This window comes from Notechis scutatus, chromosome 2, assembly GCF_049901735.1.
Source record: "Notechis scutatus isolate UNSWTSFEM ecotype Mainland chromosome 2, rNotScu1.2, whole genome shotgun sequence".
Classification (NCBI taxonomy): domain Eukaryota; kingdom Metazoa; phylum Chordata; class Lepidosauria; order Squamata; family Elapidae; genus Notechis; species Notechis scutatus.
The window spans coordinates 119,157,045-119,180,496 of NC_142010.1; the positions used below are offsets into that span (position 1 = coordinate 119,157,045).

The following is a 23,452-nucleotide window of genomic DNA, read 5'->3' on the forward strand; positions in this document are numbered from 1 at the left end:
TTATAAGCAACAGCGGTGTGTACATGCCAGCATTTAAAAAAAAAACACCACAGTGCAGCTGAGACAGTAGATGGCAGTGTTGCTTGCAGTGATAGTTATCCTTCTAAAATACCGTGAGACTGGTAAAGGAATTATCACTTAATTAATTGATATGTTTCATCCTTCAGCCCAAATTCCAGCAACTGAAGTTAACATGATTTATTTCTTCTTATCTATTAACCCCCATTTGCTTTTTTATACCTTAGTGTTTTTTCATGAATAAATATACATGTCCAAGGATAATGTTACAGGGTCCAATCAGGATTGGTCACCAGGACCAGAGGAATGGCTTTTTTAGTGATTTGTTAGTGGTTTTTTTTTATTTCATCAAGCTTGATTGCTGATTTACAAACTAAAATTGATTTAAATCTATTCTCTGTCTATAAAATTGCAAAGTGTGATTATATGTGTAACAAATCTTAACACTGGAGTGGAGGTTTGTAGATTATGATAGGGGCTTATGCAACCATGAAAAAGATATACTAACAAAGTTCAAAGATAGAGCCTATAAGTGGTTCTATTTAAAAGTGTACATATCTGGAGTGAAAATGCACACAATGACATAGAATAGTATTCTAATAGACACAAATTTGAAGAATAGTTTTGTGCATTTGCAGTGTATTAAATCTAATGAGTAGCCATAATATGGGATATAATAGTCCCAGAATTAGATTGAAGTAAGGCTTGGAAATATTTTCAGAGAAGCCTCCATTGTTTGCTGTAATACATTTGGTTGATGTAACCTGAGGAGGTATCTCACCGCAATGGGATTGGCCTGCTCCACTCAGGGAGGCAGAAAGAGCAACGAGCAGACCCCGTTGGCCAACGAATTCCAACTAATGAGGTGCAAGAGAAGAGCCTTTTCTGCTGTGGTTTCTACCATACCTTTCATGATGAGATATGCTCCTACCCTCTTGGCCTTCCAAAAGGCCTTGAACCTGTCTCTTTCTATTTTCCTCAGGTCCAGATATGGGTGTGCCGTTCTGGAGGTGGGATTAGCAAATTAAATTAAAGATCCCACCTTCATCCCATTTTATAACTCCCCATCTTAGCTAATTCTCTATTAATGTTACACTTATGGTTTTATAATATTGTTTTATCATGTCATTAGCCACCCAGAGTTGTGTGGCCGTGAGATGGGTGGCCTATAAATGTAATAAATAAATAAAATTTTAACAATATGAATACATTTGTATAAAGATGAAGCAAGGATTCATATTGGTTACTAGGATCCATAGCAAAATAACTACTAGATTGATTTACAGATTTATTTGTACACTCAAAAATTGTGCTTGAAGATTCAAGAATGTCCATTTCAAATGCTTAGCTTCTTTACATCAAAATATTTCTGGCATAGCCATGAAATGCTTTGTGTCTGTGGGTGTATATGAGTGAGTCAGTGCAATTTGGCCTTCCAAAAGCTATAGCTTATGATATGTAGGCTTTAGTGCTTTTTGTCAAAAATACTAGGTATATGTTCTTTTTAATACACTGAATATAATTTATTAAATCCTGCTGAAAATTAAACTAGGTGTATAAGTTTTGTTTGTTTATAAAATTTATTGGCTGTCCATCTTACCTCAGAGTAACTCAATAAGTTGCAAGAGGGGAAGAATGAATTACCTTGCTTAGTTTTTATTGACAAACATAGCTCAAAACAAGTAAGAAGAAAAGACTCATGTAGCTTTCCCCACACATTTGCCCTATCCAAATAATATGAAATGTTATAGCAAAACTTGACTTGGACAGTTTTTCCAGTAGTTTATTGTAAAGAGTTGACTTGATTTGTTTTTTAGGCCTTATGCCTAAATTGGTGTCCCTAGTGCTTGAAAATAGAAGTCTGGAAACAATCAAACCATTAGGCCGATTAAAAAAAATCAACATAGTTCTCAGTGTTTTTCCATTGCTAAAACATTAGAGCCTGTGCATAGGCCTGGTAGCCAAGATACAGCCCTCAAAGCATATGCTTATCAGCCATACATAACATCAAGTCAGGATAGTCTGTCAGCTCCTAAGTCCAGGAGAACCAGAAAGGTTACATAATATGCAATTGCTTCTAATCTATTTATATTTATGTATGTGGAAATTAAACCTGATTTTTCTCATTGGCTAAAACCAGCTTTGGCATAAAGATGGAGAAGAATTTGGATCCCTTGTGCTTAAAATGCACTCAGCTTCCTCTTTTGTAGCATCTGATCTGACTGCAGTAGTAAGTTTTTAAAAAGAATCATTCAAGAAATAAGGAAGCTCATTAGTAAATTATAGCCAAAGGAGCCAGTTGTCTTAATCAATTTGCAGGGATTCACCTTCAGGAGATAAAACTTTTTGTGAAGATGCTTACATAGATGGAGAGTTTTAGACCATGTGGCTGCCACTGGAACACAGGATACCCATTTTATCAAGCAGTTTTGGATATAGGAGCCTGTGATGCAATTATGGTCGATTTCTCATCTTGCAATCCTAGACCTATGAGCAATTAATTTAGTGTCTCCTAGTTAAATATGCCCACCTAGCAGTTCGAAAGCATGCAAGTGCAAGTAGATTAATAAGTACCACTTTGGTGAGGAGGTAACAGCATTCTGTGCGCCTTTGGCATATAGCCATGCTGGCCACATGACCATGGAAATTGTGATCAGACAACACTGGCTCCCTTGGCCAAAAAACAGAAAGGAGGACCATGCCCTAGTGTCGGACACACCTGACAAGGAAAACTTTACCTTTTTAGTTAAATATGCAGACAAACGGTGGGCATTCTCTGATTGTTAAAAGAGATAGGAAGAGACTTCTCATAACAGGTCCACACACACACACTCACACAATTATCCACACACAAATTGGAAGCTATGTAGAGAGTTGGTACTTTCCTTAATGCTGTATCCATAAGCAAATCTTTATTGACTGCCACCTTTAACGGAAAATAGCTCTGCTTATTCATATTTCTGGAGTCATACATGGAATGCTTCAGTGAGAATGACAAATAGCAGAAGGATGTATATGTTTGCATGGGGTGCAACATTTTGCATCTTAAAAATCAATTCATTTCTACTTCCAAAAATGGGTGGTGTAGATTGTAATGTAGTCATGGAAAGTAACAATCCCCAGCATTTTGGTGGGCTATCATAGTTATCATGTAACTATTACACGGTGTGCAAATAGCATGTAAGAACTATGTAAAGCAGCCAGAATCATTCCTAACATATATAAGAACTGGAGAATACGATACAAACTGCGTTCTGTATCCACTTTTACAAACGGTCAGGTGTGATTTCATCTGTCATTAAGTTAAGCTGTGCATAACTTAAAACAACAACAGGGTCTTAGTCTACTCTTAAGGAGACATGTATTTGATAAAACCACTTTACTAAGGAACTGTTCCTTGGCATTTATTCCAATAATACATTGAGAATTGTCCAGATTATCAGCCAAGAAAGGATTCCTATTTATTACTTTTATCTGGGTCTTTCACACTTAAGGAAGTTTTTTTTTTTTTTTTTTAGGGAAAAGACAGGCAGACAAAAGGATGTGTTTGGTTTCCAAAATTGCAGTGAAGGTCCAACATCAGCTGGAGCACTTATTGCCTTCCCTCAGTCAAGGGCTCTATGATCCGCCTCCCATTCCGGATCAAGATTCTGCGGCGTTTGGCTGGCAGGGGGGCAGCCCTTTTCTCTCCTAGTTGGGCAGCCCTGATGAAAGCCTTAGCAGGAGACAGGTTCTGCCTTTTGTTCATCTCATCTACAAAAGATTCCACTCCCTCAAAGCGTTTAGTCAGTTCTCCAAGATGTTCCTTGAGGGCATTAAATTCCTTGTATAGGTCATCCAGGGCATCAGAAAGAGGTTTGATTCTAAAAAGACAACAGGCAAGAAGGGAAATGGGTTAAATAACAAAGACCCTATGCTAATTTAACAGAATCAGGCTTTCATTTTATTCTGACAAGGTTCAACACCACAGCTGGATCTATGCTCCTAAACTCGATTATGGCATCTAGGCAGTAATTTATTTTCATAGATGCAAGTCGTCTGTGCAAAACTTTGCTCAAGCAAATGTCCATTTCTTGGGGATACTTCCATAATACAGATGCAGTGACATCGACCCAGAAGTATTTATTTTATTTAGCTGTGTAGTCCCCCACAAAGAGTACATAGAATCATAGGGCTGGAAGGGAACTTGAAGGTCTTTTAGTTCAGCCCCCTGCCCAAGGCAGGAATCCAGTTTCATCAACTCAAGTCTTCTGAATCTGCAAATGATAAGTTGCTTGTTTGCTGCATCATTACGGCTTGTTAACAGGCCAACATGTGCCATTGTTGCTTTTTGTGAACTACCTGGGATCTTTCAAGATTGAGCTAGTTTTTTTAAAAAAATAATCAAAATGTATCTCAAGTTCTGGACACACACACATTGGATAAAGCCAAAAAAAAAAAAAGATTGAAAAATGGCTATAGTGAAAACCTACCCATTGGTTTGGTATCTTATGCAAACCTCCTAGGGCAGAGCATGTGCTATTTAATCTTAATCCTAATCCTATGAACAACTACATTCCAGTACTTTTGTTCTTCTAGATCAACTGCTGACACAAATGTACCAATTCTCCACTAGACTGGCATATTTTGAGGTGCTACACAGTTAGAAACCTATCCAGATTTACTGCCTGGATCTCAGCCCTCACCTTCCATAGTCAGGCAACACTGTTTGGTGATCATGGAGGAGAAGATTCCTGATTTGAGACATAATAGCAAATTTCCAGTTGTCAAGAACCACAGTAAGATTAGAACATCCCCTCGTATTGACTTTATCAGCTGGAAGAGGAAAGAGAAAAGAAGAGCAAACTGGAATATGATATAACAAAGAAGTAGCTGTGTAAAATCATCATCATTGTCTTAAAAAAAAACAAGGAAAGGTTTAAAAACCTTCAAATACAGATTCGGTGAACACATAAAAAGAAAGTACTAGTGATTGGGAACATACCAGAAGATCTAGAGAAGCATTTGGACACCATATGAATGGGCAGAATCTCAACACATCAATTACAAAATGTCACATTATTTGGTACAGTGCCTATATATTACAATAGTATCATTAGCTAGAGCCTTGAAAAGAATCTGGACAGTCAAAATACTGTGCCACATCCAGTCAGAACTATCTGGTAGATTGTGTGGTAATAACAACAATTTTACTACTTTTCCTTCCCCTCTTTCTCCAATATTGCACTTTTGTTCCTAAATGCTGTCTGCGCCTGAGAAGGAGGCATTTCCACACCATTAACATGAAATGAGAATCTAGCAGGACCATTGAGGACAACAGCCAGACCTTCACCATACATTCATACCTTCTCCATGGGTAAAAGAAAATACTCCAAAACCTCTGTAAAACAATGTGGCAGCTCACCCATCTCATATGAATTCAAGTGGAGAGCAATAGGAGGAATAAAGTTGTTTCAGCATAACATCAAACACAATGGCAGAATAAAGGGATCCTAATTTTTGAAGGTTAGCATGCATCTTCAAAGACCCGGTTTTCCTTAAGAGTTCATTTTAGGACCCACAGTATTTTTCTAAAGTGAAATGTGCTCAACTCTCTGAAAACGTGTCCTGGGAGCTACACAAGCAGAAATATGATTTACAGCTAAAATTCAGGGGCTCACAGATACTTAAAACTGTGAAGAATCATGTACAGAAAATAAGTTCAGAATTGTATAAGAAACGTGAAAATTGGAAGTTGGGAGAGGATTGAAGTCTCAGGTTAGCAGCCTTTATGAAAAACAAATGGGCTTTGGGGCATCCTGTCAAAAGCAAGTGTGCCGCCAAAATCATTCTCCCTTGCACAACGGGGGTTCCAAGGCCCTTACCAAAGAGGGGCCAGCCTATCCAAGTGCCCCTCTGCCCCAATTCACCATAAAGAAAACTTTCTGTTGTCCCAAGCAACAGCCTGCTTTCTGGGGAAAGCCATGCTGTTTGGGACCTGTTACCTTCTGATCGGTAGTCCCATTCGGGGGTGGCTTGCCGCCGCTTCGGTATGGCTGCACAGCTGATGGCCACCAACAACAGCAGCCAGATAATCTGCTTCATGCTGCCTTGACAGTGGCAAGAGAAGGCAGACCAAATCAAAGGATCCTTTTTAACAGTCTCTGCACAGACCTCACAACCTCATTCCTGTCCTGCATCCAACCCCGCCCCTTTTTCCTTGATGGCTCCCATATGGTTGCTCATCTAGCTGGGCTGGTCATCAGTTTGTAATATCAGTGGGCAGAAAAAAAGGGGCGTCTCTACTTCTGTAGCTATAGAAACACAACACTCATTGCATCCATTCACCAGTCCAAGTCCAGCTGGATGGAAATAACATCCAGGGGTTTGACGACGTCATGTTGGAACTTGGGATGTCATCTGACTTATGACCATCCTCTCCATAGAAGGCCCCCATTTCCTCCATGTGCCTAAATAGCTTTGAAACTTTGGGATGTTGCAAATTGGAAAGAAGTAGAAATGGGTGGGCAGGAGAGAGTAGAAGCTGTGGATCTGAGTAGGCAAATTGCTCAATCTTGCTAGTTCCTTATTGTTAGGATGGGGGGGGTAGCTTAGGCTATGTCTTCATTGGATTGGACCTGTGTCAACCACCATGTGATCGTCTTTAGTCAGCAGCAGATAAACACAATAAATAATAAGGTTGCTGTTAAGGGTGCTATCACATTCTAACAACCAAACACGAAGGGAAGAGGACGAAAGAGATACAGTGCAGCTGGCTGAAACCTGTCAAGACTGGAAAGATTCATTTTTTTATTTCATTCTCACTTCCATTCTTTCCCATGATTTCAGGCTAAGAGACTGGGCTAGCTGTAGCCAGAGTCAGAGAGCGGCTGCTGCAGCTGCTTGAAGGTCCTTGTCACTTGGAGTCTGGGAGTCCTGTTTCCATTCCTCACCCAACCTCAGCTCTCCCTTCTGTTGTTCAGAACTGGTCCCTTTAGACCTTTCTCCCTTTGCATATAAATAGAGGCAGATTTGGGCTGATGGCTGATGTCGGATTGCAGAAAAATAGAAAGGAGCAGATTAAATTGAGGGCGAGCAAGGCAAGTAATATGACCTAGACTGACATACAGTAGTCACAACTTTGACACCTGAACCTAGCTATCTATGGATCTAGCCTGACATCCTATCCCGTTTCCTATATGTGTTTATCCATTCAAGACATTTTAATAGGAATTGAAAATGCATTGAGTTAATGCTGTCGTGCAGTTTGCCATTTTCCAGATGAATTAGATTCCAGCTCTCACTTGCCAACTAGCCAGTGATCAAGACCTTCAAAAAATACTTAATTAAAAAAACCCATAATTTAATAAAAACTTTATTTACCTGCTGAAATCCTCAGATGGCAAGATGTGGTGGTCATTCTTTCAAGTCTAGCTTGTTTGTTTTTTTTCAAGCTAAGATCTGCCTCTCTTCACTTTATAACGTTGTCCTGAACTTTTGCCATTCTTCAAATTACAAACAGATCCTTTTGGCCCACTAAAGGAATCTGTCCGATCTGCAGTTTACATCTCTGAAGGGATGGAGGAGGGAAGTAAGAGATTTGTGGTACAACTCCCCCCAATACTCCAAAATACATTTTAGGTCACTAGCACTTAAGAGAAAAGAGGATATTTCTCTGTTTATTCATACTTTCTTTGATTATAGACAAATCAGGGACAAAGCTGTGTACTCCAACTCTGGGACAAAGCTGTGTACTCCAACTCTGCGGCACACAATTTACACAAAAACTGTTTACCAAGGCACAAAACTGCAATTCCCCAGCATGTGTTTTCTTGGGAAATATGGACAACTGGGAATTACAAAAGGTAAAGAAGCTTTGACTTACTCCTTTTGAAAATTAGAAGCGCCCCATCTTGTTGGCATTAGCTTTGCTGCTCCCCTCCCCCAACTTCCCCTTGCTCTTAATGATATCCAGACAATGGATTTTTTTTTTTAAGTGAGAAGAGCACATTCAATGTAGTTCACATCAGGTAGCCAGATGGGGACATGCGTCAGTCCCTTGCCAGTGTTTTTGAGTCCAGATGGCACAGTAGAGATAAGCATAAGGAAAATGGATGGGAACACAAAATCTATCTCCTGACCTACAGGGCACTGGTAGAGTTGGGAAAGGACACTTCATCCACTGAGCCACAGCTCAGCTCAGTGTTAGAATCCAAATGAAAATATTCTCAACCAGATGGCTGTCTTGATCCTGAATGCAATCCGTGAATCAATCCCATCATTTATCTGGTTAATGAGCTCCATAGCCTAACAGCAGTAAATTCAATCAAAATTTGTTTTTCTTGCAACCTACAAGCTATTCTTCACTAGTCAGAATAATAGTTCTTGACCTTCTTGGAAGGGATGTGCATGAAATTAAAAATATTTTGTCCTACATGTGAAAGAAAACACATTATTCCTTGGATGTTTGTCTGGGCTATTCCAGGGAGGGAGAGCATGATCTGACCCAAGCAAAACCACAGAGCAAATTAGGAAAATCTTAAGGACATACTCACTGGATCTCCTCTGCCTCTACACAGTAACACACCTTTTTTCTCCTACACTCTGCATCTACCTGCCATACCAGTCCTAGTTCTCTGAAGCCATGTTGCTCTGGATCTTCAATTTCTCCTACCCTGGATCACATCTGAGAGGACCTATGTTGTACAGGTCCATGCACAAGACATGCACACTTTGGGTCAGCTCACAGATACTACTATAATTGGTGCAAAGGACCCTCCATGCATGAAAATCTTCACAACCTTACTTTTCTGTGTATCATCCTTTGACATCTCTCTGGCATGCTATGATACCCCCATCCAAGATAAACATTCACAGCTGCTTCAAATTTTCTTCATTAGACTTAATGTTTCTAGTTCTTGCTCTTCTCTGGAAATACTTGTTTGAATTCTTTCCAAAACTGGTTTTCAGACCTTGATGCAATATTCAAGGTGTGATCTGACTAACACAGAATGAAGTGGAGCCAATTACTCCCCGGGACTTGGAAAATATTTGATTGATGTAGGCTAAAATTGCATTTGCTTTCTTGGAGCCACACCTCAAGCTGGATATAGGTCCTCACTATTGAGACAAGTATTTCAAGTTTTTTTTTCCTTGAAAGATCTACTATCTATGTGGCTTCCCCTATCCTATATCTGTGCATTTTATCTTTGTTTCCCCCTAAGTTGAGAATTTTGCATTTGTCTCTTAAATTACTATATTTAGCTGTTTCTATAACCCATGAAAACCATTTTGAATGTTATTGCTCTCTTATAAGGTATTAATATCTCAACAATGTTATCTCCTCCATCAGTTAATCCAAGTCATTACCCTAGAATCATAGAATTGTGGAGTTTGAAGGGACCACAAGGGTCAATTAGTCCAATCCTCTGCAATGTGTAGGAAAACCAATTATCTTGTTCCTCAAGTGATGGCAGTCTAGCCTCTTCTTAACAATAGCCAAAGATGGAGAACCCATAACCTCCCTTGTACCCATTATTTCTGGTCCTAGTTTATGTGGCAGTGGAAAATAGTTCCTGACCTTTTCTCTATGGCAACTTTTTTATGAATCTGAACACTGATATTATGTCTGCTTTTGGTCTTTTTTCCTCCCAACTCTTTCATACTTCTAAATCATGATCTAGAAGGTCAGAAGTATGTTAATCTTCCTACTAGCCACCTTACATAAATGGTTCAGGTTTAACCATTTGTTATCAATGGCTGTATCCATTAACATGTATAACCCATATCATATTTACATAAAACCTATATTCTTTACTTGCCAGATTGCTAAAAACATGGATCCCATTTTTTTGGTTTTAAGATGAGATTTTAAACAATAGCGGACTGCCCACATGTACAGCAAGCACTTTAGAAATTAGATGTGGTTGGGACTTGAAGTGAATCATCATGACATATATATCTGTATTGGAACAATACATGAATGGTGGTCAGGAGAAATGTTTGGGGCCCAAGGGCTCCACAAATTCAAAATGAGTAGACAGCAAAGTGGAGAAAGTAACAAAAGGACCCAAAGCCATCATTTTGGATGCTTTTAATAGATTTTTATTTGCAGGGGCTGTTATTCAGTTAAGTCCAGTCCAAACCAAACATACACCTCTGCAACCCAAAGAACCAAGAAGAACAGCAAGAGCGGCTACAGCCCGTTGAGCTTGAGAAATCTAGTCAAAATGCAAACCCAGGAAACAAAAGTTACACGTCCTGCCAGCAATACCTAGGGCCAGAGAGTGTGTTTATGAGCCCCAGCTACAACTGCCTTGAAGGGCAAAGACTGCATCCTTCACAGCAAGTCTTTGGAGGCCGATCCTACATGCCCATAATGAAAATGGGAGCTGAGATGGAGGCACATTTTTTGGTGATGATGGAATATAAACTATGGAAGGGCAGAAACAAAGGCTGTATGTCCACATAACCAAAGAGTTGACATGAAGGGCTTCTTTCTCTCTAATGTTGCGAGGTTCATCAGGGTGATTATATAGGCTTGCTATGCAGAATACTTCTGCCAGCGGAATTAATTGTGATTTAACATAAAACAGTCCTAGCAGAGATATTGGGAATTTTGGATAATGAAAAAAAATATCTCTGGACACTTTTGAATGAAAGAGCCCAGGTATCAGAAGAAATAAGGAATAGGAGGCACAGCTAATATATGATTATGTGAACAGTAGGCAGGGTTGTGTTCTAGAGGCAAGGCCATTTCTATTGCAGTCACTATGTTCTAGAGGCAAGGTCATTTTTACACAGGCATTTTAGTGAGGTAAGACAAACTCCCATTCCAATATATGCTCCATCTAACTTTGTTGTGCTGATCCCTGTGTAGTCATTAATAGGCATGAATAAAATGCCTGGATATTTTGCCCGATCATAGCTTTGGATCCCAGGAAATTGCTTTAAATATAAAGGGAAAATAGTGCATGGAGACTTGGTACAAATAACTGCTTGTGAACTGTTGGTTTCCCAGTCCTGACACAGCTGGAATGAAGCTGCTGTGGGGTTCCAAACCTGGAAGTGAGAGGATATATTTCCCGTTGCCAAACCAGGATGAAAATCATCTTCTCTCTTAGCTAACCTCTGGGTTAGGTTTAGAAACTCTGGGAATTCTTTTAATCTGCTGCCATTAGGGATGTAGGGCAAGAAATGGAGGCAACCAGAATCATCCCTGTCTGGTTGAGAAAGATGTTCTTCCCCCACTCTCCAGTACCAGGTTTAGCCTGGGGCTTTAAAGCCACAGTATGTCCTGCGATCACACGTCACTCAATTTGAAGCTATAATGGACCAATGTGGCTCAGGCACCAGTGACCCAGAAACTCTGGGGCTAAATGCAAAGCATGTCAAGAGAACAACATTACACAAGCTAGCCCTGGGGGACCAAGTCATCCCTTCAACACTACTGCCTAGCTTCACTGACAAGCTTAAGGCGGGGAAAGCTTGTGGCATGCAAGCTAACTGGGCGACACAGCCACACTGTCATGAGCCCACAGAGCCGATCAGCCACCTGTGCGACGGGTGGCTGGACCGCTGGCTTTCTACAATACTGAGAGCAAAGAAAAGACAAGGCAGCACAGTGGGGCCATCTTATTTTTTCCCACTGGGACATCCTGTTCCAACTGCAAGCTGCCACCTTGTAAATGGCAACTGAATACCTGTGATATGGGTCCTTTCCCCCCTTTCCTGTCTTGCCCCGCCCCACACAGTACATCATCCCAGGAGGAAAAACAGTCCTGCCTGGCTAAAGGTTTGCCTCTGTATTTCTGCCAGTTGGTCTGTAATGGCCGCCCTGACCGCCAAGCCAAACAGGGCCTAGCTCCGTGGGAGGCTACACATCTCGCAATGATCTGTGCCTGGTTGATTCATGAAGGTGCAGTGCTGACAGGCCCACATTGAAGAAGTTGTTGCATGTGTTGAACTGCCCATGGCACCATATTCTTGAAGTCCTGGCAACTGAACACCCACTGTGCCTGAAAAAGTGAAATGGAATAATTAGGAGACGGAAAAAGCTCCAACAAGCAGAAAACATTTTTTGCCTGGAAACTTTACAAATTGCTAGATAATTTATATAATAAATGCAATCTTCCCTTAGGAATAGTCCCATTCCTTGTCTAATTCTTTCCACAGATTTCTACAACTGTATCCTATAAAAACCCCTCCTTTCTTTCCTGCATGAATTAAATCACCACTTGGCTACAAAGTGTAAAGTTTTGTTTACTTGTACTAATTTCATTAGTGGTTTCAAATCTAAATTCCAACACTAGGCAATTTGATGTAGGTAAACAAAAGCTGTTCAGCATCTTTGGAGTGAGATGATTCAAAAAGAGCAAATACATTAAACATACTGCAAAGCTGCTCAATGGTAGCCCACTGTTCAGATTTTTTCCAGGTCTGAGCGAGATCCTCATTCCGGGTTCTTACTGCCTCCAGCAACAAACTGATACTGTCCTAAAATAGGAAATAAAACCACATCACAACCCTACCTACATTTTAAATAAAGGATTAATGCACCATATTCCACTAGCTGTAATTGTTAGTAACTGTTATACGACATTCACAAGCAACACTATGCAGGATTACATTAAAATGGATTTGCTGAAAAAAACCATTTCTTAAGATGTGAACAGCAGGTGGCACTGCAGACAAGTTCTGAAATGAACTAGATAACAATATGCATTATCCTTTCATCCTTGTTCTTGAGCGAAGTGGGCTCAGGAAATAAAAATGTTTCTGCTGGCTCCATAATCACATTACTGCATAAATGTCAGAATCTGTACATTGGATTTGTTACATATCAGATCCTGATGTATATGAATAATCAGGAAAGAAAACCGTTTGAAGGCTAGGATGGATACGCACCAGAGAAGCAATTGCTTCACCTGTGTCATTACACTGACCTAACAGCAAAGTTACAGGAACTGTTCTTTAAAAAGGATTAATGAAGTTTACTTCAAAAATGCCTGCTTTGATTTCTATGAAATTTAGAAAGGTATATCTTCAAGAAGTTCTGGCTTGCCTGCAAATTTAACCCCATTCCGTTGAAAAACAGAACTCCTTGCTTTCTATATTTCTTAGAGCTCAGATTCCCTAAATCAAAGGCAGATGGGAAAGGCTACGTCCAGAATTACAAAAACGTGATAGGAAGTTTCTAAAATGTAAAAAGAGGACAGAGTATGTGTATTCCATATTTTATTGTTAAGACAACAATTGCACCATTGCAATTATACTTCATTATCATAATATTCAGTAAACCTGGTTAATTACCTACTGGCAGCTCAGCTATTCCACACATACAATTACAATTCTTTAAGCTCTCCGGAAAATACAGTACATTATTATTTTTCCTGCCTTTTTTTTAAAAAAATGTTGATTGTAAAGGCAGAGCTTCATATTTATCAGTGATCTAGCAAAAGTTAGCAAATTGGGTTAGCCATAAGCATGGATTAAAAATAGACAAATGAGATTGCAGAATTGATCTTTTACAACAAGAATTTCTGATGCAGAAAATTTAACAATATGCCTAAGTGTCAAACTTGCTCCACCAAGGCTGAGTGACAATTGCTACCAATTTATTTCTCCAAACAGCTCAGAATTGACTGCCAAACTACCAATCTAGAAACCACTTCTAACAGTCAAGATATCCTGTTTTAAAGTCAGTTATGCTTAGCAGCCTTCTTAATGTAAGCTTTATGCTTTTCTCCAAAAATAAAGTCATTACGTACCCTTAAAGGCATCACATCATTGGTGACCAAGAAGAGGAGAAGATGGAAATCAGAGATGATGTCAAGGAATACAGAAGAGGTATTCTGGGACAAATATGTAGCTAGAATGTGAAAGTCCTGCAAAGATTGACAGAAGCATTATTTAGCCAACTGGAACATTCCATGAAATTTACCAGCGTATGTACAGTGCAAAAATTGTTATCTTAATAGCTGCCCTTCAAAAGTGGGCAGGACCCAAGCAGTCAGATGACTTTTTAATATGACTTTAATACTAACTTTATTATTTACGTTTATACTTGTTTAAGCATTTAATTCTTTCTCTATTTTTGTAGCAACATTCTCAAACTAAAATACGTGTAGGTTTTCTTTTTTCTTTTTAGTAAAAGTCTTATGATACTAAAAGTCTTTTCTCAGGATCATAGCACCCTCTGCTGATGAAACTCTTCCAGCAAGAATGAATAGACAAGAAATAGCATCCAGGAAGCAAACACATCAAATTTAAGAGATATGCAAGAAGACAAAGAAGCCGGGAAATATAGAGGCAAACAAAGCAGAAAGGAGGCAGAGAGACAGTAGGAAAAACCGGGAGGATGTGGAGGCAGCAAAAGAAACAGCAGTTGATTGGGATGCAGAGGGCAGGAAATGCAGCACTGTAGAAGCAACTGTAAGTAAAGGCTAGGAGAAAGGAAGACAGCGTTGTAGATATCCCACCACCTCATAACTGGCCTGCAGGCTTTACATTTGGGCTCTCCTGAACATCCCCAGTTCAGCTAACAATTTCACACATTTTGTTCTGTCTATGAAGACTGCTAGCATTTGTGATGTAAAGAGAGCAAATGAATGACACTCTGGATTTTTTTTTTTTTTTTTGCCAAAGAGTAACCAGATATTCCTTCCACATCAAGGAGAATTTAGATAAAACTTGCTCTTGAGGGAACTTTACTGTGTTTCTTTTCAAATGGCAGGTAACAATAGCTTAGCAGAACTCATGAAGACAGTTGCAGAAACTTCTACTGCTTATAATTTTCATCCAATGTCTGACCAATAGTGTAATGCCATTCTCAGCAATTGGGTAGATTAGGTGAGCTTTTTCAGTTGATAAGAGTTGACAGTGACAACCTGAAGTAAGCTAAATTGTTTTTAAATCCAATAGTTCTACTCTATCTCTCTGAACATAGGCTCAAAACGGGACAGCAGGAATATAAAAGACAGCAGATTGTACTTTCTTCCTCTCAAAGGACAAAGATCTTTTGCTTGGTAGCAAAAGTCAAGGCATATAGCATATACAAGCAGGTGTGCTGAATAGATGTCTTACTAAGACACAATTTGTAACCATGGTAGACATTTTGTTCATGGTAACATACATGCAAGCCTTTCCTGATCTCCAGACATAGCAAAAACTTTATTTTACACGACTATATAAAATCTGTTCACATAGAATTGGTTAAATTTTGCACAAAACAAAAAGGGGTGAACTAAAACTATTTACTATTTGTAACTAAGCCAATGTTATGTATGATGTTATCTGCTTTTAAATATTACAAAACTAAATAAATGCAATTGTATAGATACTTCCCTTCATCCAAACTGCTATTTATACGTACCTGAGTTTCTCCCAGTACATCACGATTCTCAATAGGGAATGGACTTTGAGAAATAGAAAATGTGTAAACTGGATCTTTTGGAAATGTGGTAGTAATCTTCAAAACAGTAAAAATAACAACAGTTGAAATTCAAATGACAAATGATGTTAACAGACATTGCAAGAGACAGGGCAAAACCCGTATCTATGACAGAGACAGGCCTCAGATAAGGCCTTTAAAATAACAAAGACAGGTAAAAAATTGAAAGGAGAGATGAAATGAAGTTTCTTATGGGTCTTCCGATCTCTTTCTTTTAAAATTTCTCATATGTCTCTCCATATATTTTCTCCATAAATATAAACAAGCTATGGCTTTTTCAGTGTTTTGCATGAGGTAATTAAGAATCAGTTCATCTCTGACAAAAAGACCATATTGCACAAGACTTTTGAGACCATCAAAGGTTCAAATTCCTACTGCTTTCTAGACTAGAGGGAGGAAAGACAGCATATGTATGTATGTATGTATGTATGTATGTATGTATGTATGTATGTATGTACATATGTAAGACAAAAAGTTCTTGTCTTTGCTATCAAAAGCTATGACTTTTGCAGCCCTATTCCTCCAACAAAAAGGATTCTACACATATTTTGTTGCCCCAGGGATGCTAATATTACAAACTATTGTGTTTTAAAAATGAAAAGGTGTCATATGGCACCTGATATTGCATAGGATAGATGTTAACCAACAATAGGGTTTTTAATCAAGGAACAACACAATTTGAAATCAAATCAAAAGGCACAGAAATAACTTATTATGCAATCAACTAATAAATGATACAGGTTTCAGAAATGTGGTTTCACTTCTTGTCAAATGCGCCCTAAATGCAACTTTCTGGCAATATATTTTCATTTAACTTATATCCCAGATTGTCCAAAACAGATGCTTTTATTGTTGGCTAATCAATTTATTGGACTGTCAACTGGAGCAGAAAGTTGGCAAACAACACAATAGCTACCATCATTTCAGAAAAGCAGTATCTCGGTGCATAGATCAGCCAATTTCAGTTTTGAGTAGAAATAGATAGATATATATACACACACACACACTTTCTCTCTATGTATGTATGTATGTATGTATGTATGTATGTATGTATGTATGTATGGTATTCAGCTTTGTTGGGTATTTTCCCACGTCATTATAGTTGTGCTTTTAAAGTTGTAGCAACATTTTGGCAGAATCTCATCTGCCATCATCAGGCTTCTGTATTGTGTTCGTCTGTGAGGTGGGTGCCTGGTTGGGGTGTGTTTGAGCTGGAGGTATTGGGGGAGTCTGTTTGTGTCCAGGTATTTGCCTGGCTTGTGGTGTGGAGATTTTTTTGTTTGAGAGTGCAGGCTTCCAGATAATTGACAGTCTGGTGGAGTCATCTCTTCTATTCATGCTTTCAGGTCTTTTTTCAATCTCTATGGCTTCTCTCATAAGGCACCCAGATGAAACCTAGCTTCCTAATAAATGATAGCCGTCCGTTTACTCGGAGGCAAGCCACACTAAAAGCCTCCAATACAGGAAACACAATGTTGCCAGCCAATCAAGACCAAAAAAAAAAAAAAAGCTACAAAACAGACAGAAGATATTAGAAACACCAATCAAGCAGAACACAGCAAACTCCAAGACCACAGTATGACTCACAGACGAACACAATACAGAAGCCTGATGATGGCAGATGAGATTCTGCCAAAACGTTGCTACAACTTTAAAAGCACAACTATAATGATGTGGAAAAATACCCGAACAAAGCTGAATACCATATATACATACACACACACACACACATATATGCACATATATATGTACATACATACACACACACACACACACACGGGGGAGAGGTGGAGAAAGGAAGACAGATAGACAAGGAAGCTGAACAAGTGAATCTCTATGAATTCATAGCCTATCAGAATCTGTCTTAAATTTATTTATTTATAAATGAATTGTGGCATCAATTATACAAATTCATTTATTTGTATGCAGCCTTTATTATATTTACAAATAACTGAAGGTGGCGGACATATCCAATACATCTTCCTCCTCCTATTTACCTCATAACAACTCTACGAGTGGGTTGGGCTGAGAGAGAGAGAGTGACTGGCCCACAGACATCCAGCTGCCTTTCATGGCTAAGGTGGGACTTAAATTCATGGTTTTCAGTTTTCTTAACTACAAGACCAAACTGGCTCTCTGAATTATGTGTTAATTTCTATTTCATCTTTATACATGTTACAATTTTGTCATCTATTGATTAATCACCTTTGAAATGTATTCTTTTATTTAGCAAAAATCTTCCCATCACTGTAATGTCAAATCTAAGGAATATAGAGATGCCATCAAAGTGTGGAGGGCAATATCACTTTTTTAAAGTCATCTTTCTATTCAAATCAAGTGTTTAACAAATAATTTAAAATAAATAAATTGAATAAAAATAGGATAAAACAAGACAATTAATTATACAAAAATAGAATAAAAACAATTCAGTTAAAACGTAATATAGGAATGCTTATATTTGCCTCCCAAATTGAAAGTCTGTTCAACAGAAACTTCTAAAGCAGGTAGGATAGAGACCTAAATAAATAAAACCATATCACACATACATTGCTTAATCATTTCTCTGAAAGATATAGCACACACTTGTTTTCTTAATAGATGTAATCACTAACATCTCTGTGAAGATGACACTTCCCACTTATTTAAAATACAAACATAATTTTGTAAGAGCAGTGAGATTCTTGAGCAGTGTGTTAATATAGAATCTAAATACTGTTCTGAGATTTTACACAACCAAATTGCAACCAGACAGCTATAAACTACTTGTTAGCACTTACTTTCCAGTAAGGAACTAATATGGCAAGAGTTCCTCAATTTAACTTATGGAGAGAATTCTGCATATTTCTATTCAATGTTTCTATTTACTTTAGCCAAAGTAAAAAGTAAGCAAAATTGATACTTACATCTATGATTAGGTACTCAACAGGGAGAGGACGAGCTAGCTGAGTGATCTCATTGCCAAACTTGTCTATATCCTAAAACAAAAGCCATCCCAAATTGTTAAGCAGAATAACTAACCAAGAATTACAAAGAGAACAATAGTTTAATGGAAAAAAAATATTAAACACAGAAAACCAGGGGCCCATTGGTCAGTTCCTAGTATGTCATCTAAGCACCAGCAAACTGATAGGATTCTAACATTCAAGTATCTTTCATACAGTTTCATCTCACTGTACCTCAGTAACTAAAATATGAATTCACATATTTAAATTTATAAAATAAATCCAAAACATTCACACCCACCCGGTGCACAGGTGTACACACGCAGCCATAAACGGAGAGAAACGGAGAGCTGGAGAGAAATGTAAAATCCTAAGATGGGCACTGCTAATGAACCATGCATAAGCCAATCAGAACAAGGTGTAGCTCAGAGAATCAGTCAAACTTGTAATTCTCAAAACTGCAGATTCAAATTTTATTTATCTCTTGGTCCCTGCCTCTCCACCTCATGGAAAAGGTTTCGGTTTCACAAAAGCAATTCAACTCTTTTCTAATTATTACTTGCCAAACAATTATAAATATGCCAAGTTTAATAATTTTAGCTAGTTAACATGTCTGTTTGTCACCCTTCGTCTTTACACGAAGAAGCAGCTGTTAACCCATAGCTGGAAAAACAGAGTATCACTGACCACTTCTTCTTACTTCACTGCATGATCAGTTAGACATCTAGTGAAAAATGTAACTCAGTCGGCTTTCCAAGCATAATGTAAAAAACAAAAATCTCACAGATGTTTTATTGCTCAAACAAGGTTAGTTAATGCTTGGTATAATGAATTTCCAATAATTACTGCAAGGGCCAGTGCTTTTAGATATTTTAAACTTCAGCAGAAAAATTGAAGGGGAAGAAAGTTTACATAGTAGACATATATATACAGTTTCTTTTCATGGGCATGTCTCAACAGCACTTAATGTGAAATCTGGTGTACTTTCATAGCGCAATTAATCTCTATAGTGTTGCACAAGGTTTTGTCCCACACACACCAATGATAGTAAGCATAATATTTTAGACAAAAATCATTTTTATTTTAGGAATGCTCCCTGTATTACTGAGAATATCAAGCCAGCAGCCATGAGCAATTATCCAACAAGAGTGCTTTTTCCACATAAAGACAAAAAACAAATTCAGTGAAACCAATCTATGGGCTAGCTTATGCAAGGGAGAATTTGCCATGCCACCCATATAATTTGCCAATCTGGAATACATCTTTAAGTCCAATCAAGTTCTAATATGCAGAAACATTTTCCTAACACCTGTTCACCTTCATATCTTTAAAAAAAAGACAGAGTACATATCTGAAATCAAAGTGAAAAAAAATGGCTGAATAGCTGTCAAACAAAATCTTTGTCCTCTCTGGCATAAAATAATAATAGAAAATGTAGTAAATAAACCCAGAATCACAAGATGAAGAAACAACATCTAATCCCTTGCTAATTATTTTAAGTATATTTAGTACAGTAAACGTCAAATACAGCAACCAAAAGGAAAATACTATTTTCTTTGCTAATTTGGTAGTAATTATGATGCTTCCCATTTATGAGCAGTATGGAATACCATGTAAAGGACGGCATGAAGATGCATCTCCATGTTAATTAAATACATATTTAACAGTAAGGCAAGATCTGGTTCCCGATTAGGTTATTTTTTAAAATACTTATTTGGCTTGAAAATAGAATTCTTGTCAATTCCAAATAAGCAATGAACTGATTCATCTAAATAGAAAAGCACTGTAGGAAAACTACTATTTCAATTACAGCACTTGGAGCCAACTGAATATGAGCACTATGTGGTGTGACTGCAATGAAAGGCAAATGCAATTTATGCTGCATCAAAAAATGTATGCATTCCAAATTCTTGTTATTCTACTTTAGTCTGACTCCACATCTAGTATTGCATTCAGTTCTGGACATATTTTAAGGAAAATTCAGAGAAACTAAAACAGAGCCAGGGAAGGGCAGTGAAGAAAACTAGGACAGGACAGGATATAATGCCTATAAAGAGAGCCCAAAGGAATTGGAAATGTTTCAAATAAACAGTTTTCAAATATCTTAAAGGATGTCACTCAAAGTTCAAGACTGTGAGTTCTAGTCCACTGACCTTACCCCACCCCCGCATTGGTTTTAAAGTAGCTATATGGCTATAGCTACCTATATCCAGGTGATGGACATGTACTACAAAATTTGCTGAACCAGAAGAATCTTGAGCATCTTTAATAATTTTTGCAACTAAGCTCTGTATTTGACATCTCACCTAGCCTTTATCTTCAGGCGTAATAATTCATTCTACATACAAAGCATTCATCATTCAGTAAGACCAAGAGTATTATTTAAAACAAGAGTTAAGAAACCCATTTAAACAAAAATATCCCACCGCCACTGAAATTACATGATGGAATGAAACCTTATGCACATGACTTCATGCGGAAACTAAAATTTAGTAACTGGCATTTTTTCAGGCCAGCATACAATGGCCTGAAGAAATGCAGGCTGAACCAACAGCAGAACTGCAAAAACCTTACCCAGTTTGTTTCTGAAAAGAGAAAACTGTAGGACAGGCAAAGATCTCCTTGCAAAAACAATGTCATCAACTGTCGTTCTTTATTAACCCTAAGTACTTAAACATCAGAACATCAATAAAAATCTTTGCTCACTGCAAAGATGAGTGATATCTTTTCACTAATGCCAAGATCACAGCTATTCTTTTGAAGTCGATAAGAAAACCGAGTCCTGCAAAAGCAGTAAACTTTAGCTACTTTGAAGGCTTCAAAGGATCCATAAAATTCAGGTGCCTTTTGGATTTTGGAGGCATGAGATATTTGATGGAATGTTGAGCCATCCCTGAAATAAGTCTGGGACTGGAACCAACTTCAAGAGTGCAACACAGCTGAACTCTCACAAAGGAGCCCAATAAAATGTCAATTAGACAGTGGAAATTTAAACTTCATAAATTAACTAAAGGTATTCAAATACTTAGAATCACATAAATCAAAGATGGTTCATCGTAAATTTCAAACTGAAATATATACAAAGTTTTAAATGAATTCCCCATTCAGGGCTTCCAATAATTTCATTTCATTATGTTGTAACTAATGGCAATGTATGTTAGACAGCAACGAAGTATAGGTTTGTATATAAGATGATTTTGCCTATTATATAGGATCCTTCTCCCACAACTCAAGGAAATATCCAGTGATAATTTCAGATTGATAGAAAGGAAACTTCTTTTTCCTATTACTGAAAGTAGACTGTTTACTTAAACTGTTAATCTTATATGATTCCTGTTTTTAGACAAATTCATGAAGACTCTGCTTGCACATCACACAACTGAAAAAGGAAAGAAGGCTCAGCACTCAGGTGCTACTTTAGTCCTCGCTTACTGAGTGCCTCGTGCAGTGACTATTTAAAATTACGATGGTGGTAAAAAATAATTTTGCAACCATTCCTCACATTTACATCTGTTACAGTGTCCTACATTCATCTGATTGTCATTTGCATAATTCACAACTGCTGTTGCATCTATGATTGTCCACAGCATCCCTATCATGTGATTGCCATTTGCCAATTTTACAACCAGCTTGTGACAAGCAGATTTAATATGGAAGATGGAAATAAAATCTTAAAAGTTGTGGTCACTTGATTTTTCTGTTTAGTGAGTATATGACCAATCTCAATTGTGGTTGCTAAGTGAGGACTACCTGTTGCACTACATAGATGTTATTGTTATAGCACCTCAGCCTATAGTATTTCAGGGGCTATTTCCTTGATCAACTGGTACAGAGAAAATAGCTATTTAGAATATTTATTCCTGTTTTTAAACTAGGGTAAGCTTTTATCTCTCTATGTTAACTGAGTCTGTGTCAAAATTCAGTCAACAGCCTTGCTGTCAATTTTTCTTGATTTTTAAAAAGCTAAGATAAAGACTGGCAAAAAACCTAAAGGTACTGCTAGGGAAAAATGCCCCATTTTATAGAATCAGAGCAAGCCTGGGGCTCCTGCATTTCCTATGTTTATCGTATTTAAGACACAGATTATTGATTTGTTCTCAGAAGAACTGGCAAGATCAGTAAAAGGCTGTCAAAAAAGCAACAATTCCCAGCCAAGTTCCAGAAGCACACCACACAAGGGTGACTTGAAAAAGAGGTTTACTATTTTCACTTTAAAACTTCTCTTCACTCACTGAGGCCCTACAGCTTATATTTTCAGCAATTTTTCTCAGCCATGTAACTTGAACCCGAATATGTGCTTTTTTGTAAGCAACAATACCAACTCAGCAACTCCATTTCTAACATAAAGAAATAAGAGACTCAGACCACATACCTCATGCAAGGCACAGGGTTTGTACAGGCACTACTTCAAATCTATCTAGTTTGACATATATCACATTTTTTCTGATCATGGGAGCTTTCAAACCATCTGTTCTTCTACCCAGTTAGACAACATAGAGGTTCAATAGCTTCTGTTGTATTTAAACTGCTGTTAACATTGAGAGATAAATGTACTCCACATTACACAAACATTGGCTTCTTGGGGCATGTCCAATAAATTTCTAAAAGCTCTTTTTTGGGAATGCTACCCATATATACTGCTCTTCAAAGCTCTCAGGCACAAATCTTTCATTATTTTATAGAAGAGCACTTGTGGTGTGCCTCGGAGAAATCTCCCAAGAGACAAAAATCTGAATCTCCCAGAAGACCTTCATCCCAATGAATAATTTAATCTAAGTACTTCAATTAGCTTAGTCCCATCTCTCTTATTTAAATCTTCAACCTGGAATCAAAATATGTTCCTTAATCTTCAACAATAAATGGTTTGGCATTGTGTGTCACTGATGTGAAGGTCGGAAACAGCTCCTGATTATTATTATTTACTAACTTTTTAGATTTATATTGAAGCAAAGGGCTTGTGATCAAGTTAGGGGCTTAAAACAAGCATTAGTTTCCCTTCAAAATTTTCATTTTTGTGTTTTCTCCAAACTGGTGCAGTTTTCGCATGTCTAAGTCCTATGTT

General features: G+C 37.9%; 2 protein-coding genes across 2 annotated transcripts in view; both read right to left on the reverse strand.

Annotated features, from left to right (window-relative positions):
* Positions 1-1,658: 1,658 nt before the first annotated feature.
* On the reverse strand, positions 1,659-6,201 carry LOC148132211 (uncharacterized). The gene is made up of 3 exons (XM_087956029.1): positions 6,003-6,201; positions 4,704-4,833; positions 1,659-3,881 (listed from the first exon to the last, which is right to left on the reverse strand). Exons 1-3 carry the CDS (start codon positions 6,100-6,102, stop codon positions 3,611-3,613), a joined length of 501 nt encoding a protein of 166 aa, XP_087812155.1. The 5' UTR covers positions 6,103-6,201; the 3' UTR covers positions 1,659-3,610.
* Positions 6,202-10,078: 3,877 nt separating this feature from the next.
* Positions 10,079-23,452, reverse strand: part of NPLOC4 (NPL4 homolog, ubiquitin recognition factor) — a 50,475-nt gene continuing 37,101 nt past the window's right edge. Inside the window, exons 13-17 of the mRNA XM_026675769.2 lie at positions 18,352-18,423; positions 15,371-15,466; positions 13,767-13,883; positions 12,390-12,492; positions 10,079-12,014 (exon numbers count right to left, since the gene is read on the reverse strand). Coding sequence (XP_026531554.1) covers positions 11,857-12,014; positions 12,390-12,492; positions 13,767-13,883; positions 15,371-15,466; positions 18,352-18,423 — 546 coding nt within the window. The 3' untranslated portion in view covers positions 10,079-11,856. The remainder of the gene's footprint in view (positions 12,015-12,389; positions 12,493-13,766; positions 13,884-15,370; positions 15,467-18,351; positions 18,424-23,452) is intronic.

Excerpts from the sequence above, each read along its gene's own strand:
- LOC148132211 (XM_087956029.1), bottom strand. The coding sequence starts at position 6,102 with ATGAAGCAGATTATCTGGCTGCTGTTGTTGGTGGCCATCAGCTGTGCA. Across the intron at positions 4,834-6,002 it reads ATGGGACTACCGATCAGAAG|CTGATAAAGTCAATACGAGG; the intron begins GTAACAGGTCCC and ends TTCCTCTTCCAG. Across the intron at positions 3,882-4,703 it reads GTGTTGCCTGACTATGGAAG|AATCAAACCTCTTTCTGATG; the intron begins GTGAGGGCTGAG and ends TTGTCTTTTTAG.